General features: G+C 37.0%; 1 protein-coding gene across 3 annotated transcripts in view; it reads left to right on the top strand.

Moving 5' to 3' along the window:
* The window catches only part of LOC144077678 (protein phosphatase 1 regulatory subunit 29-like), a 91257-nt gene that overhangs the window by 74214 nt on the left and 1821 nt on the right, over positions 1-15222 (top strand). The window contains exons 10-14 of one of the 3 annotated variants that reach the window (XR_013301064.1): positions 1229-1781; positions 7179-7347; positions 9551-9656; positions 9745-9803; positions 11585-11609. Coding sequence is in view for 1 of the 3 variants with exons in the window: in XM_077605582.1 (XP_077461708.1) it covers positions 1229-1260 (32 nt within the window). In the remaining 2 variants the exon portion in view is untranslated. Of the gene's footprint in view, positions 1-1228; positions 5213-7178; positions 7348-9550; positions 9657-9744; positions 9804-11584; positions 11610-15222 lie in introns of those variants that run through there. The other 2 variants (XR_013301065.1, XM_077605582.1) reach the window with 2 other exon arrangements.

Raw genomic sequence — 15222 nt, 5'->3', positions numbered from 1 at the left:
CTTCTTTTTTCAGATCACCCCCAACAGATTTCAATGGACCACAACAACCTAATACTGTGAATACCACTAAAACGATGGGTTTTAAGGGATTGGTACCGCACTGGCAACATTTGCAGTTTCTGTTGTCAACATGTAAAATATGATGGTTTACTTTAGAGAATTGGTGTGATTTCAAGTATTGACTTGTTGCAATGTGATAGGGTGGAACAGGGTGGAACAGTCCTGCTTTTCCAAGGAAGACCTTGGAAAAGACTTGGATAGAAAAAATCTGCTGCAGCTCTTTTGAAATTTTGGTTGATTCTTTTAAAAGAATGGGGATATAATCATCCAATTAATTTCAATGTTAATTTTGAACGAATCGAACAAAACTATGGAAAACTAACATTTTAAGATTTGACTGAAAATTTGCTGCACAGATTTCTTTCAAAGTTGCCTTTGATCTGGACAGGCAAAATCAAATATCGAGAATCGTAACAGAAAAAAAAAACAGTTACTCTCTCTGAACTCGATTCCATTAATGGATTGCATAGTCTGTTCGTTTTCTATAATGTTCGTTTGAGTAGGCAAAAACCAATGCCATTTACACCACGTTTACGTGCTTGGCCTATTGCTTGCTGAATTGTAAAGATAAATGTCTTTTCCGTTGAGCACATATGTTACAGCAGAGTTGGTTTTTTAATGTTACCATGCAGGCTCCTTCATTTAGGATAATTAAAAATAGCTTCTAAATGTCCTGTATCAATTGGTTTAATAGCTTGGGAAACAAAAGGTTTTCATTGCTCCTGGTTTATGACTTTAAAAAAAAGATATTACCAATAACCTATTTTAATCAAACCACAATTTGTAGCTTCTAATTGAATCATTGTTGTTTTAAGACCATTGAAGTTTGCTTCTAATATCAGAATTAATTGCTTCTAGCTCGTGTCTATATGATCTTTGGTCTTAGAACATAAATACTAGTTTGTATATCAATAGTCATGGGCCTATTGAGATCAGAGATGAGCTTCAAAATGAATTTCCTTTATTTAAGACCTCCCCCCAAGTTAGAATAGTGTATGCAAAGACTTTCAAATTATCTTTTAGCATTCTGTGAAATTCTAAGCTATTTGTGCCTTCACTTTTTTTTTCTGCTTGATTGACTCTGCCTGTCCAGAAAGGTTTACAGTAAGATGCCAACGAATATTACGCAGGTTGCCTGCCCTGACTATTATCCCTGCTCTACTTACAGTGGATGATGGGATTTTCTCAGTATGCTGTTGAGGACAATTGACTATGGATTTGCTTTCGCCTAAATGCCGACAAAATCCACAATCAAAAACAGATAAGTTTGTACCGGAGGTCAACTGTGACACACACATACACACACATACGTGCTGTACGTAGAGAAAGAACTCTTTGTGCTTGACTAGATTATACAGTAGTTGCACTGTAACGGCACTACGACGACGAGGTGTGACAACACATATTGTACAAGCGTACCGCATTTACACCTGCCTACGTCAAATGTTGACTGCATATTTCTATTCACGTTTACAGACACTTATGGTCTTAAAAGTGCCAAAACGTTGCGTTTTGCAAAGGCAGCATTGAGCCAAACATCTGTAGAAACACAAGTTTTGAATACAACAAAAGTTCTCTCACCTACTTCAATTTGAGTCCCCCTCACCCCCTCATCCGACCACCATGTTTGCTTGTTTGTCATTTTCAGCTCTAAAAATTTGGATGCACAGTTTTCCCATGTCATCTCTCCAATCCAAATGTGGCCTATGAATAATAGTTTGGTAAGTGCATCACCTTTTGAGCTTTGGTTTATAACTTAAAAAATGAGCTTCTAGATCACATGTGTCAAAGTGGTGGCCCGGGGGGCCAAATCGGGCCCGCCGCATCATTTTGTGCGGCCTGAGAAAGTAGATCACGAGTGCCGACTTTCTGTTTTAGGATCAAATTAAAATGAAGAGAATAGATGTGTATTAAATTTCCTGATTTTCCCCCTTTTAAATCAATAATTGTAATTTTTTAAACCATTTTTTCTGTGTTTTTAGTTCAAAAATCATTTTTTAAAATCTAAAAATATATTTTAAAAAGCTACAGTAAACATTGTTTTAGATCTATAAAAAAACTGAATATTCAGGGCTTTTAATCCAGTTCTTTTAATCCATTTATTTAAAAAAAATCTAAATATTATATCTAAAATTGTCCAACCCGAGTCTGACACCCTTGTTCTAGATGTATGAAAGTAGCACCTGTTCAGTATTTGCTTTAGGGCCAATGAAACAAGCTTCGATATATCAATATTCTTTGCCCCTTAGATTTTAGAAAGTAATTTCTGACTTTGGCCTTTGTTTTATGAATTAGAAAGTAGCTTCTCTGTATACGTATTGTTAACCTAATTTTAAGACTATAAACCTATCCTAATTTGTTTTTTTACTAACTAATAAGATGCATGTTTTGTTGTGTAAATATCACATAACACAATGCGGTTTATAGTCCATTGCGTTCATAAATAGACTTTTCATGATGAATTTGGGGAACACGGTTTATATTCATATGCGCCATATAGTCCAAAATTTCCACTCATTTAAGACCTTGTAAAAAGCTTCTCGATTTGATGCTTTTTATTATATAACTAGAATTAGCATCTCATTGGTTAACGACCACAGGAAATAGTTTCTGTATAATTGACTTTTGTTTTAAGATCATTAAAACTAGTGTGAATCTCAATGGGCTTTGCTTTGAATTACAATTGCATTTCTGACTTTTTTAGAGCACTTGAGGTTTTTTTCTGTAATCTGCTGCAAAGCGCTAGATATGGAATTTGATAATGAAATGAAACATTGAATGTTGAAGCAGAGGCTACATACCATCTGAGCTTCTCAATCTATCCTTCATTTTATATAATATGGATTCAGATGCATAGAAAATATGCTTGCAATTGATACAGCGCTTGTTAAGGAGGCAAATCTTGTGGAAGTGCGTTTTGCAATTGATTCGGTGGGTGTGAAGATGACAGGGAGCTCATTAATTTATCTGCCCTTCAGATAGAAGGGCTTTTCAATCAAACTCACATATACGCTTACATTGACGCACACATTTCTAGATATAATTGCATGTTGTCGTTTCACATTCACACATGTAAACACAGTCAGCATGATAATAATAACCAATGTCTCATTTCAGACGACAATTAGAGTATATGACACCGATATACTATCACACATACTGGGAATATTTTCATTTAACACTCCTTATATGGACCATATATGAAATACTTGACCGTGTCCTGACATACTGAATTAATGGTTAGCGTTGTTAAGGGGAAAAAAAAACGTTTCTTCTAGAATTTCACTCACATTTTTAACCATAATAATAAGCTATGGCACTCAATTTGATAGTTTATTATAATATTTTTATTAAGTTTGTTTTGTATTCTACTGATTTTGCTATGTTTTGGTTGTTTTCTATTTAATTCAGTAATTCAGATGCTACATTCCCTACTCAGAATTTAAGATACGGTACATATTTCCCTCCAAGCATTCCCTATTTTGTTGTTATTCCAGCAACAACAACACAAACATCTGGAATGCTTTGTTCTGATTTCATTTGCATATTCCCAGCAGATCAATTGATTACAGGTAGTGGCAGTAGTTGCCTGGGGTAGTGAGTAAGAGTCAAGGTCGCTTGGAAGCAGATAAGGGCACAAGATCTCATTAATTGCATCTCATGGTGGGCCGGAGTCCAGTATGGTGAATATTGCCGTGGGATACTCATGTCCATTTGGTGGGAATATTTTTTATTTATTTGTTTACTATGGAATGGAAGGCTTCATTAGTGGAGAAATGGTTTGCTGAATGTTAGTGGCAAGCTTAGACTGTCTCAATGGTTTACTCTCAATTGAAGAGATTTAAATGCACAAGCTGTCTCCTTAAACGTCATAGCCCACCAAAACCTGCTAAACTAAGCACTAGTGAGCTATTTTATTCAGTTCAGTGATCGCTTGGAAAATAGCATTTCAGAGTAACTAAAAGTACAAATTTTAGTAAATACATGGGTCGACTCAAATCGTAAAAAAATAATGTAACTATTGTAGCATGATGGCCAGCAACATTTGCAGATTCATAGAGCAAGAAGCCATGGTTGAAAAGACGCATTATATCTGATTTTGGTTTTAAGTGAGGTGGTTTTGTTGTATTATATTCATTTTCAGGAGTCAATTTACTCCCCTTAAAAGTTGATTTCAATTGATACCCAAGTGCTCAATCCCATTGAGGAGTTAACCTTTATTTTCAAGAGCCATTTTCAAAAGGATCCTGCTCGGCTTAAGAATCTCAGCGTCCAATTTTGGTGTCCACTTCACATTGCCGCCATCTTAATAAGCGAGAGACATTTCTAAAGATCGCGGATATCGTTCTATGAATTGCAAAGCCTCTTATCTGCTCATCTATCCAGCTGTATGCACCAAATTGTGGAGGCCTAATGAGTTGGTTTGGTAGCACGCTACTGCGCAGCTATTAGAATGACAATCCTCCCAGGCGACGTCATTTCTCACGCCACAACCTACCGTCCTTGTCAGAATTTATCACATAGAAAACTCCTGATTGTATTCCCCAATTTTATTTGAAGTAAAATTTCTTCTCTAATAATGCAGAATATTTAGAAAAATCTTAATATTTTCTTGAACGATTTCAACCCCCTTAAAAAACTAATACATAATTTAAAAAATATATAATATTCATTATATATATTTATCTATATTAATATATCTACTTCTTTTAAATCCACTAATTCAGGACAATTTAAATGCAATTTAATTGTATGACATGGGCAGCCTTTCAGCTTTATTGTTTTGGATACTATGTATCTGTGTGTTTATTATGGTTTTTATGTCAATAGCATGTCCATAATCGTGCAAAAAAGAAAGGCATTTGGGTGGTTTTGTGTTAATGATGATTTATGAATATTACATGCAGTTGCATTACATTAATGACGTGTCTTTGCTTTAATGTTTTATAATTGAGATAAATTGTTTGCATAGTCTTTGTGTGTGCCATGTGCCGTGAATAGATTATATATTCAAGGGCACTGCTAATCTGCTAATGTGCGTATTAAACAACACAACGATCTGAGACAGAAAGGCCCCATGCAGCAATGTTATGCTGCTTTTACCATTTCAATCCCTCTTATGTTGTCAAAAATAGATTATATATATATATATATATATATATATATATATATATATATATATATATATATATATATATATATATATATATATATATATATATATATATATATATATATATATAAAATTACATCTTCATTCTCATAAAATCCAACCCATTCCCATTTCCCTCTAAAAAATAAAATCTGTCACATAGCATGCAGTTCTTTTTCTGCAGATGTTTGGCTACCGCCTTGACTTAAAAATCTGTGAATTTTGTACAAACAAAAATGTAGGAAAAAATGTATTGTTTTTTTTTCTACCGAGCTTGTGTGTACGTAGCTCTCTGTGTTTGTTTGGCACAGGGTGAGAAATGTGGTATTCATTTTTCTTTAGACGGTTGGGAATTGTGCAATGGCCAATTGTAATTATTGTTATTCTGAATATTATGAAGAGAATTAGAGGTGAATAACTGAAATAAAGTGTTATATTTGCATGATTTCCTGTATTTTCACCAAACATATACAGTATATATAAATATATTCGCAGAACGCCCGGCACTATATATGGTTGTATATAGTATGGTATTGTAATTCACATGAATGACATACTGTGACTTTCTTCTATCAATATAAAGATGCAGTTTTCTAATCTCTTTTTCTCAACAAGTGGACTAGCTGTGTAGTGTTTTTCTCTCAAAATGTGAACATCAGAATAAGATGGAAATACACTACGTAAAATTTCATATAATGTCATAGTTTGTAGACATTACTATGACCAGCTATGGTTGTGGATAGTGTGATTTTTAAATCCCATTAGCAGACTTGGATTGCCCAAGTGTTCTGCGTTCATTTTGCGCCTCACCTGACACTCAAGCACGAATGTCACATGAGAACCGGACCATCTGCTATGCACTCACGCCAATGCTAATGGGGAGCAAACAGAGGCCTAAAGCATATTAATTTTTGCCTTAGAAGATATGCCATAGTTGGGGCTAAAAGCCCACAAAGCATCGACATATTCCTTCAAATTGTTTTTACGTATCTCACTCCTTTTTATACAGCGGCACCTCTATTACGAAATTAATGCCTTCCGGAAGTGAATTCGTAACTTGAATTTTTCGTAAGCGGAATCGCATTTTACATCTTGTAACTTTGCGTCTCAGGGTTTTTCTTTCATATCTTTGGTCAACATTTTCTCGTTGAAGCTTTTCGTAACCAAATACGTATTTCGGATGTAGGGACGTTCGAAAGTTGAGGTACCACTGTAATACGTTTTTAAGTATCTTGTTGCACCCCTTCTCAATTTTCTTTGAACACAATATGCAACACGGGGGACAAGAACGGTGAAAGGTGGCAGGGACAGTGTCTTCACCAAAATCAGTCAAACACCCAAATGCACATTTAGCACATTACCTTTCTAGTGCGTTGTAGTATTAACATCCCCTTCAAACCTTCAGTGTGCTATGTTATCAGGCAGCTCAGCCATTAACCCTCTTTGGAGGAAAATACTGTTGCGGGGACCAGTGAGCACTCTAATTAATGACTCTTCAATTATTCAGCAGGAGATAAGCCTGATTGGAATCAACACATTTAGTCCGTATGTGCATATGCATCTTTGTGTGTGCAAGCCTGTAAAAATTATGGCATTTGAATATCTACTTTGGATAAGTCAATCAAATCTGAGAACAATAATGCTGACTGATTTTATGTATTTAAAGGGCTGCAATATGTAAATGCTGGAGTAGAATCTTGACATCTGGGGGGAAAAACACATCTCTGCCAAAAATTAAAAATGTAGTTCATATGTTGTTGCTGGTCTTCCCAAAATTACGTATTCGATTTTTATCTTTTAATTCTTTTTGGTTTTCTTTTGATATCAGCTCTAATTCCGTCCCTGCAAAGTTATTTTGCACTTGAAGATGAAAAGCATTGATTCTAGAAAACTCAGGATAGGTTTTGAAGACAAGGTTAGGGATTGGATTTTTGTTGCAGATACAACTAATAAATTAACTGTATAGTTCCAGGAGCATTGTGGGTCTAAACCCGTTCAGGATGGATTAGGCTTGGAGGAAGTAAAGTTTTCTGGGACATTAAAAAGTTGGCCACGTTCTGACCTTGAATCAACCCTCACATCAGTGACAATGTGGTGCTTCAGCATGAGTGATAGCTGCACTCCACTCATCCTAGGTAGGTTTGTTTTTCTCCAGGCTGCAGTAAAAACGAACTTATGTCAGACAAAATGAGCCTTTCTCGACAGCTTACTCAGAAAAGCTGTGGTACAAGGCACAATTATGACTCGGTAAACAAACATTTTATTTCCTAATCATTTCAAAGTTGTTTTTTTTAACTCTTACACTGACATTTACACTGCTTATTTGACATTCAAGCAGTGTTTGTGTATGACTGACGTTAATCATATACAAAACACGCTTTGCCAGTTCCAGTGTATGCACTAATTACACATTACTGAACGAAGAACAACAATCCTAACTTAAAAACACATTGGTTTTGACTGGTTAGAGTCAAACATTGTTTATCAATATATGAAACATGAGTTAAAACTTATATTTAGGGTTCCAAATTAATGCTTTTAAACTAAAGTCTCTAAAATATTTTAAACTGGAATTTTTAAAATTAGGATATAGGATAGCAAGCAGCTGTAGGCTTTTGATTAGAGTTTCAAACTAGGACTGCTTTTCAATTAGTGGTTTAAAATAGGATTGGAGTTCCAAACTAGGTGTCAAACTAATACATTCTGCGTTGAATGTGGTTTCCTGGTCAAATGCTATTGTCACAGTATACTTATGCGTAAACAACTTCAGTCTGTGCTGACTCTGACCGTAATGTCATATTTCTATAAAGTCATAATGTTCATCTTGGGTGCTAATAAATATACTAATTTTCTGTGGCTGGCAGAATCCAACGCTCTTTAACTTTGTATATATGCTTACATGGCAAGCAGGGTCTGGAAAATATTAATTTTTGTGTCAGAAATATATTTGTCTCTCAAAATATATTTATAACTGTTTTGTGGGATTATAAAGTGCTTCAATTTGGTTTCCGCAAGAGCGATTGTTTAAAATTAAGATTTTAAGTCAAACGTAATGTTTCTGATTTGGATTTCAGAAAATAGAACTATGAACAAAGACATTTTTCAACGCAGTCCTACATTAAGGAAGGCGACCAGGTGGCTGGAATAGGCAAAATTCTTGAGAAAATATGATTTGGAATTCTCAAAGAAGAAACTGGAACATATTCAGGAGCTGGTGACAAATGAGAGCTGCCATTTGTGTATGAGGTTGTTCCAGGTTCTTGCACACATTGGGCATTAGACACACATTTCAGACCACTCTCACGTTCTACCCAATACCTTTCTTTTCCATAAAAATCCCATTACTACTTGACCGTAGTCATGAAACCAAAATAAAATAAAGTCCCTTGATTTTACAAGTTTTTTGTACATTTATCAGCAGATGATCAAACTCCCTAGCTTTAAGACAGTCCGAAGCAATATAGTATTCAGATTACAGTTATTAGTATCATTTAAGTGCATTTCAGATGAGTAAATTGTACTCTATAAAGCCTGAACTATATTATACTATTCTAACTATAAATTATAGAGGATTTTCAGGGCTTATATTAGATAGTGTTTCAGTGGGCGAACACCTCCCTGTGTTCTCATTAGTCTACTTGAGTTATGTGCTGAGTCCAAAGTCCCAGTTTTGTGATAATAGTGCCAGTTCACTTTGGTGTTCTCTGTAGCCTTATAAAATTTTAAAAATGGGACCGATGCATTGTTTTGGGGATATTTCATATTACATTGTACATGCAAGAGAAAAAATGTGTGCTGGAAAACTGACATTGAAGCAAGGTTTATGTGCAAGACATGAGCATTAATCATTGAACTTGCTCTGCTAGGGCCAGTGCATAATTAATTGATGAAGACTTTGAAAAGGCTTTGGGAATCAGATTGAAAACATCACAAAGCTTAAATGTTTATCAAGTACAAACAAAAAATAAAAAAGGCAAAGTGTCAGTTCTAGGATTACGGTATTAGGGGAGACACTTTGTCTCTTGCCTCGACATAAGCCTCTTAAAAAAGACCCTGCCGGCCACCAAGCGGTGAGAACATAACTTCAGCAGTGTTCTCTGCCAGCTAATTACGCTCTATCTGCCGGCTATTAGCTCATGCGTGCTAACAAGGGAAAAGGAGATAATGAGGTTGAGAATCTAGAAGAAAGTTTTATTGGTTCAAAGAATCTGGTGGCTCTTTTTCGTATTAAAAGGGAAAAAATGGCCGTGTCTTCGTCACGTTCACTAGTTTCTTTCATATGCCAACAATGAATAATTTATAAGAAGAATAAGAAGATCTCTTAGGTATCTTTTTTAGAGTGGAAGTTGGTTGTGTCATTGATCTGTGACCACTGTACAAGACATCTTGAAATCTACACCAACCAATGGGAGCCTCACATTGGCACTTCACAGTGGCCCTAAAAGTAACTATAGCGCCGTTTTCTTTTAATCAGACTTCCTTTTGCATGCATAGACTAATATGAATTGTTTATGGTTCTCTTGATCAAATAGGTTCCTGACCACCTTCATGGAAATTCACGTTATCACTGTCAGCCAGCGTGAATCCTTCGGTAAGAAACGAAAATACAAAACTCACATTGCAACATAATATGAAGTGTATCCCCGTCTCCAAATGAAAAGAAGTTGAACACATAAAATCCCTGTGAAATTAAAACGTGAGTTGACGATGTAAAACGATAACGCCATTTAGAGATGTAAAGTTGCTCGGTAAATAATAACACAAAATTATTGAAAGCTTAGGTAGGTACATCTAGGTATGTAGTCCTCTCATCCTTGGATTTATAGAGTGAGTTATTTGTGTGTTTTTACTATTTTCACCTTTTTGAACATATGGCACTTAGACGTTTTGCTCTCTTTACTTTCTCTAACTTGACTCCTCTCCTTTAGAGATAAGAGGTACTCTTGTGCCGCAACACTTACGGGAAGCAACAGGGCGATAGTTAAAATCCTACACCCTTTTAAAAATGAGTCACTGTGTGCTTTCATGTTGTCGTGCCTGCGGCTCTGCGAAGAACTCATCCATTTTTCAGGCTTGAACAAACCAAATTATGTCCCGTAAATATTTCACAACTCCCTCGAGGAGGCATCTCTTGGGGCATCTCTGCCTTCTTCTGCTACAGTCGTCTCGCTTTCGCCAAATCCTGAGCATATTGGACAACACCATCGCCAAGCCCCGCTGGGTTATCCATCTCACTTTTGTCCAAAAACAAGAGAGTCAGCGCTGTGTTTTTAAGAAGTGCAAATATTCTCACTGGCTTGCCTGCAGGTGGTTGGAAAGCAATACTGCGCTAACTTCTTTCTCCTGTTCTATTTCCATCTGTGCTCACTAATCCACCAAATTCTTAGATTGTGTTTTCACATATTTACATGGAGTATATTGCCCTTTTGTTCTGTTCAAAGCATAAGACATTTTAATTAAAATTTGCACTACCAAAAGAACACCAGCATCCACTATCTTTAGTCAAGATTAGTATTGGAAAATCAACAAGTGACTCAGCTTTGAGGAGGTGATCAATTTCTTCATTAGTGTGGAAAGGATCGAGCTTGTTTTGGAGAACTTGCCGCAATGCACATCATTCACCAGAAAAGCTTGCATTAGATACACTGCTACATCCATTTGTGTAACTTCTATTGTGTGTACTTTACACAACTAACTTCGAAGACATTGCCAGTTCAGTGGAGTTTGCAAGCAGCCTATCGTATTGTAGGCCGCAGACGAAGAGAAAAAGTACCATATTTCCTGGACTATAAGTCACCGTTTTTTTAAAATATAGTTTGGTGTGACTTATAGTCCATGTGAATCAGGTGTGAAAATATTCACACATATCATTTTTACACACGTCTATTCTTTGTTTCGTATTTAATCAAATTCCCCTTAAATGCGATTTATACTCCAGTGGAAGTTATATATCTTTTTATTTCATTATGAATTACTGCGCTGCCTTTACACCATATTTGATAAATAATTTTGGTAAATTGTTATTGCTGCTATGTTCAAAAGTGATTGCAACGCAGAAAAAAAATGGTGCCATGGGGATATCCGCAGTAGCTAATAACGAGATGCTTTAAATGGGAAACAATGTGAGGTAAAAACAAAGAAACACATTTAATTGCGGGGGGTAAGAAAATTAGAAAAAGAGCAGTCATTAAACAGCATCGGAGGAAGTTAAATCGCAGTACCTGTCTACTTGTAATTGTGTTAAAACTCCTACAAGCATCAGAATCTAATTAAAACAAATTGTATTCCGTTGAACTTGTTTGTGTGTTTGGTTTGCTTTCAGTGCATTTATTACAAGGGTACTTCAAGATAATTTCAAAAAATGTTTTGCAGGTATGAACGTCCTGAAAAGCAAGCAAGGTAATGAAAGGATATTTTGCTTATGGATATTCCCTTTTTTTGCTTTCTTGGTTTTTGCTAGGTTATTATAATGTCTGGTAATATCATAGTCCATGTTCAGATTGCCTTCATTCGGGAACTGTCAATTTTCTCTTTTGTCGTTAGTTTATTCCTAAAACCTTTGCAACATTCTAGTAGTTGTTTTTATTTCTTTAGATTTTTCGTGCTTGTTCCCTGCCTGTCATCCTTGCTTCCCTGTATTTGGGTTCACCCTGTTACATTTGGCCTTGAAACCTGGCTAGAGGCATTTGACATGAGTCTTTTGACAACCTGGTGAAATAACCTTGCACTGCCATAACATTCAATGCTTCAGTGACAGCTGGCTAGCACTCGCCATCCGTTATCGTCCAGAGGCACATGGCCAGACCTCACCACTGGACAGTGGCATTTGACCAGCGTTCAGTGGTGGATAATTCAGTTGGCCGCCAAAGCCACTATTCTGCCCAGGGCTCGCTATTTCCAGCCTGGTTGCACCGTTTGTATTTACTTTTACTCTGACTCTTGAACTGCCGTCCAGCTCTTGACTTGTAACAACATTTTAGCAGCTCACAAAATGCGCTCACTTTGCCCCGACACAATTGGACAGCAGGGATCACCGTGCATGTCACCCACTCCCCTTTATGAAGGATCTTAAAAGGCAAAATGGCTATTTCGACAGAATTGCGAAAATTACGGCATTTTGAAAGGCGGTATTGTTTCTCCATTCATACTGGTTGGTGACTGGAACACCATGTCGGGGACAGATGATGAGACTGACAAAATTGACAGTATGGAAATGCATAAGTGACTTGATATTAGAAGAGGATGTAATTGGACATGGGGGAGGATACAGGGAAGGTCATACAGCTAAAAGATTTCTATTCTACACTATGAAAGAAGCTCGGAAGAAGAGAGTGATGATGAAATGGATGGAGGGGACAGATGTAGCAAAGGTAATCATGCTATTAAAGAAAGAAGAGTGCATTAAAATAGAACCGTAGAAGTGAGTAATACTGTGGATAATAGGTGAGGTCGAAACTGCAAAGGTACTTAGGGATGAAAACCTGCTGACAATTTGTAAAGGCGTGGAACAGATAAAGCATTGGCATTGGGGAATATTGGGAAAATTACTAAGTGAAGTGATATGAGTTGTGGGATTCTGGTTGATGAAGCGTTAGATTGAAGAACAATATTAGTGATGAGAAATTGCGTGCAGTGAAAAACTGACTATGTATACTAGGTCAAAAGTTTTGTGACTTTTATTCAATTGAATGGTGAAGTCTCAAAACGTATGAAGTATGGGGGCCCCACCAGATAACTGATTTCCTTTGTTTACTGTTCCACGAATAAATGAGATTAGTCTTGGTAAAATCTCTTTGATGTGTTGATATTTGTCTGACGCAAATGTCACCAGATAAGTGGTTTTCTGTCTTGATGGTAGATCGCTTATTCCATGGGTGGCCACGTTGCAGTCTTGGAAAAGGTCTTTCTATCTTTTAGCACTGTTTTGTTTGAATGCACCTTACAAATATGCTACAATACCGAGATCCTACTTCCTCCTAACTGGCGCTACAAGCTGCTGCGCCTGTTAGCTGTTGGCTCGGCCACGCCGTAGGTTGGCTGCCTTGGTGGCAAGCTAATGCTGTGATTATCTCTTTGTGAGTTCATTAACTTTACGATTGGTGGCACAGCGACAGGAAATAAACGTCAGAGCTCTTACGAGACGATTGTGACTGCAGGCTGCAGCTTTTTTTTATGCTCCAACAATGAACCACCTGCTCTCCCGGTATTGGAGGCTACTTTGTGTGTGTGAATGTGCACACTCTAACACCGCTTGCAATCAAGACCTAATTGTCCGCATGGTGAGAGAAAATTGTCGTTGAATGGTTTAGGCACTAATGCTAATTCTACCTTATCCCTGGCCCCTGCAGCACGCATTAAAAGCAAATCTAAATTTAAAAAAATAAGCACTAGGTTTCAACGGCATTAAATTGTATGTGTTAGTCACCAGACCGCAATCAAAATGGAAAAATGTTGGTTGATGAGACCACTTTTCCATCAGGTCAAAGCCAACTTTTTGCAGTTATGGCAGAGAGAAGGTGGTTGCTTCGCAGTGGCCTTTATCTGCCACGCATGCTGGACTGAGGGTTGAATTGAAGCAAACATGAACAAGCTCTTCTTTTGTCTTCCTTTTGTACTGAAGCCCATTTGGCCTTGTTGTTCTTCACGTTTGAACGAGTCCCAGGAGCGGTGTTTGTTTGAAGCGTTAATTAGCGAGCCCACAAAAACGCCTTTCAAGAGCGACGGCAGGCGAAATAAAAGATGACTTCAAAACATCCATTCCCCTTTACACAGGAACAATCGTTACAATTATGCCTCCTTTTGTCTTTTGCCGTTTTTGCCGCGAGGACGCTGAGGCTGTTGCTATGGAGATGCTTCGTTTGCCCCTTGCACTAAGAATGCCATAGTGTGGAGACAAAGTACATCTTTGCCAAGTGACCATTGTGAAAGCTTTCACAATGAACCCCACATACAAAAACCCGTGCTAAACATTTTGCCGTTGTATTCATCCTGGCATGAAAAGGTGTCCCTCAATAAGAACACGGTGTAAAAGCACAGCAAGGCTGCTTTCTTGGATCTAAGTGCTCCTTATTGAAACCGTTTTATATTTCAATAAATTCTATCAATAGTTTAGTAATGCCAAGTTTTGATGAATCTATATCTTTATCATTGTGGCCTGTCCATCATGAGTAGAAAAACAAGATTCAGGAATCCTTGTTAAACAATCACTTGAGCTCTTTTGCTACATCCTTTTTCACTTACATAAGCACATTTTGATAGACATGTCTATCATAAGTAAACCCATTAAAGTCTCAAGAAGAATTGCATTAAGAATTCATTGGCTAGTCAAATTCAACACAAGGTAATTGAAAGTGCTTCAATTCCCCAGAAACACTGCAATTTTGAACTCTCGTCATTTGACCTATTTACTGATATTAATTCTTTAAGATTTCAGTTTGTGGTAAAATACAAACCATGTACACTACTATAATTGGTGACAAAAACCTTTTCAAGAGTTGTGTTCAAATTGTGGTGGTCAACAGGTTGTAGCTTCGTTTGAGTTCTCGCCATTGTGATTATTTGCCATTTTCCTTTGTTATAGTATTGCTCCTGGGCGATTTAAGTGTTCTCATACACTCACAGCGGTTGCTGGGACTTGCTGAAATTTTCATTTAAATGTGCCGTGAGTCTTCTCAGCATGTTGGCTGTAAACACGTGTGACCCCGCTGGCGACTCGCGTGAGGTCAGTGCCGCTTTAATAACCTCGCCGCACGGAGGTAGCCATGAGCGCAGTGTATAACGGTGTCTGTGAATAGCCCTGTCTTTGGCTGTGTTAGTGTTTTTTTTAAATTATGGAGCATAAACCGGTTGCATTTTCTATGGAACAGAAGCATTGAAATACATTTTCAGAGAGATGTGTGAGGGAATGAGGCACAACTGTATGAAGCAATACAATAATGTTAGTCTGTGGAATAGAAAGTATTCCTGACAATTTAAATTGGAACACCAAAGAATGAATAGAGAAACGCTAT

Source organism: Stigmatopora argus, chromosome 7, assembly GCF_051989625.1.
Source record: "Stigmatopora argus isolate UIUO_Sarg chromosome 7, RoL_Sarg_1.0, whole genome shotgun sequence".
Taxonomy (NCBI): domain Eukaryota; kingdom Metazoa; phylum Chordata; class Actinopteri; order Syngnathiformes; family Syngnathidae; genus Stigmatopora; species Stigmatopora argus.
The sequence above is the reverse complement of the archived record's forward strand: the minus strand, read 5'-3'. Positions and strand labels throughout refer to the sequence as shown.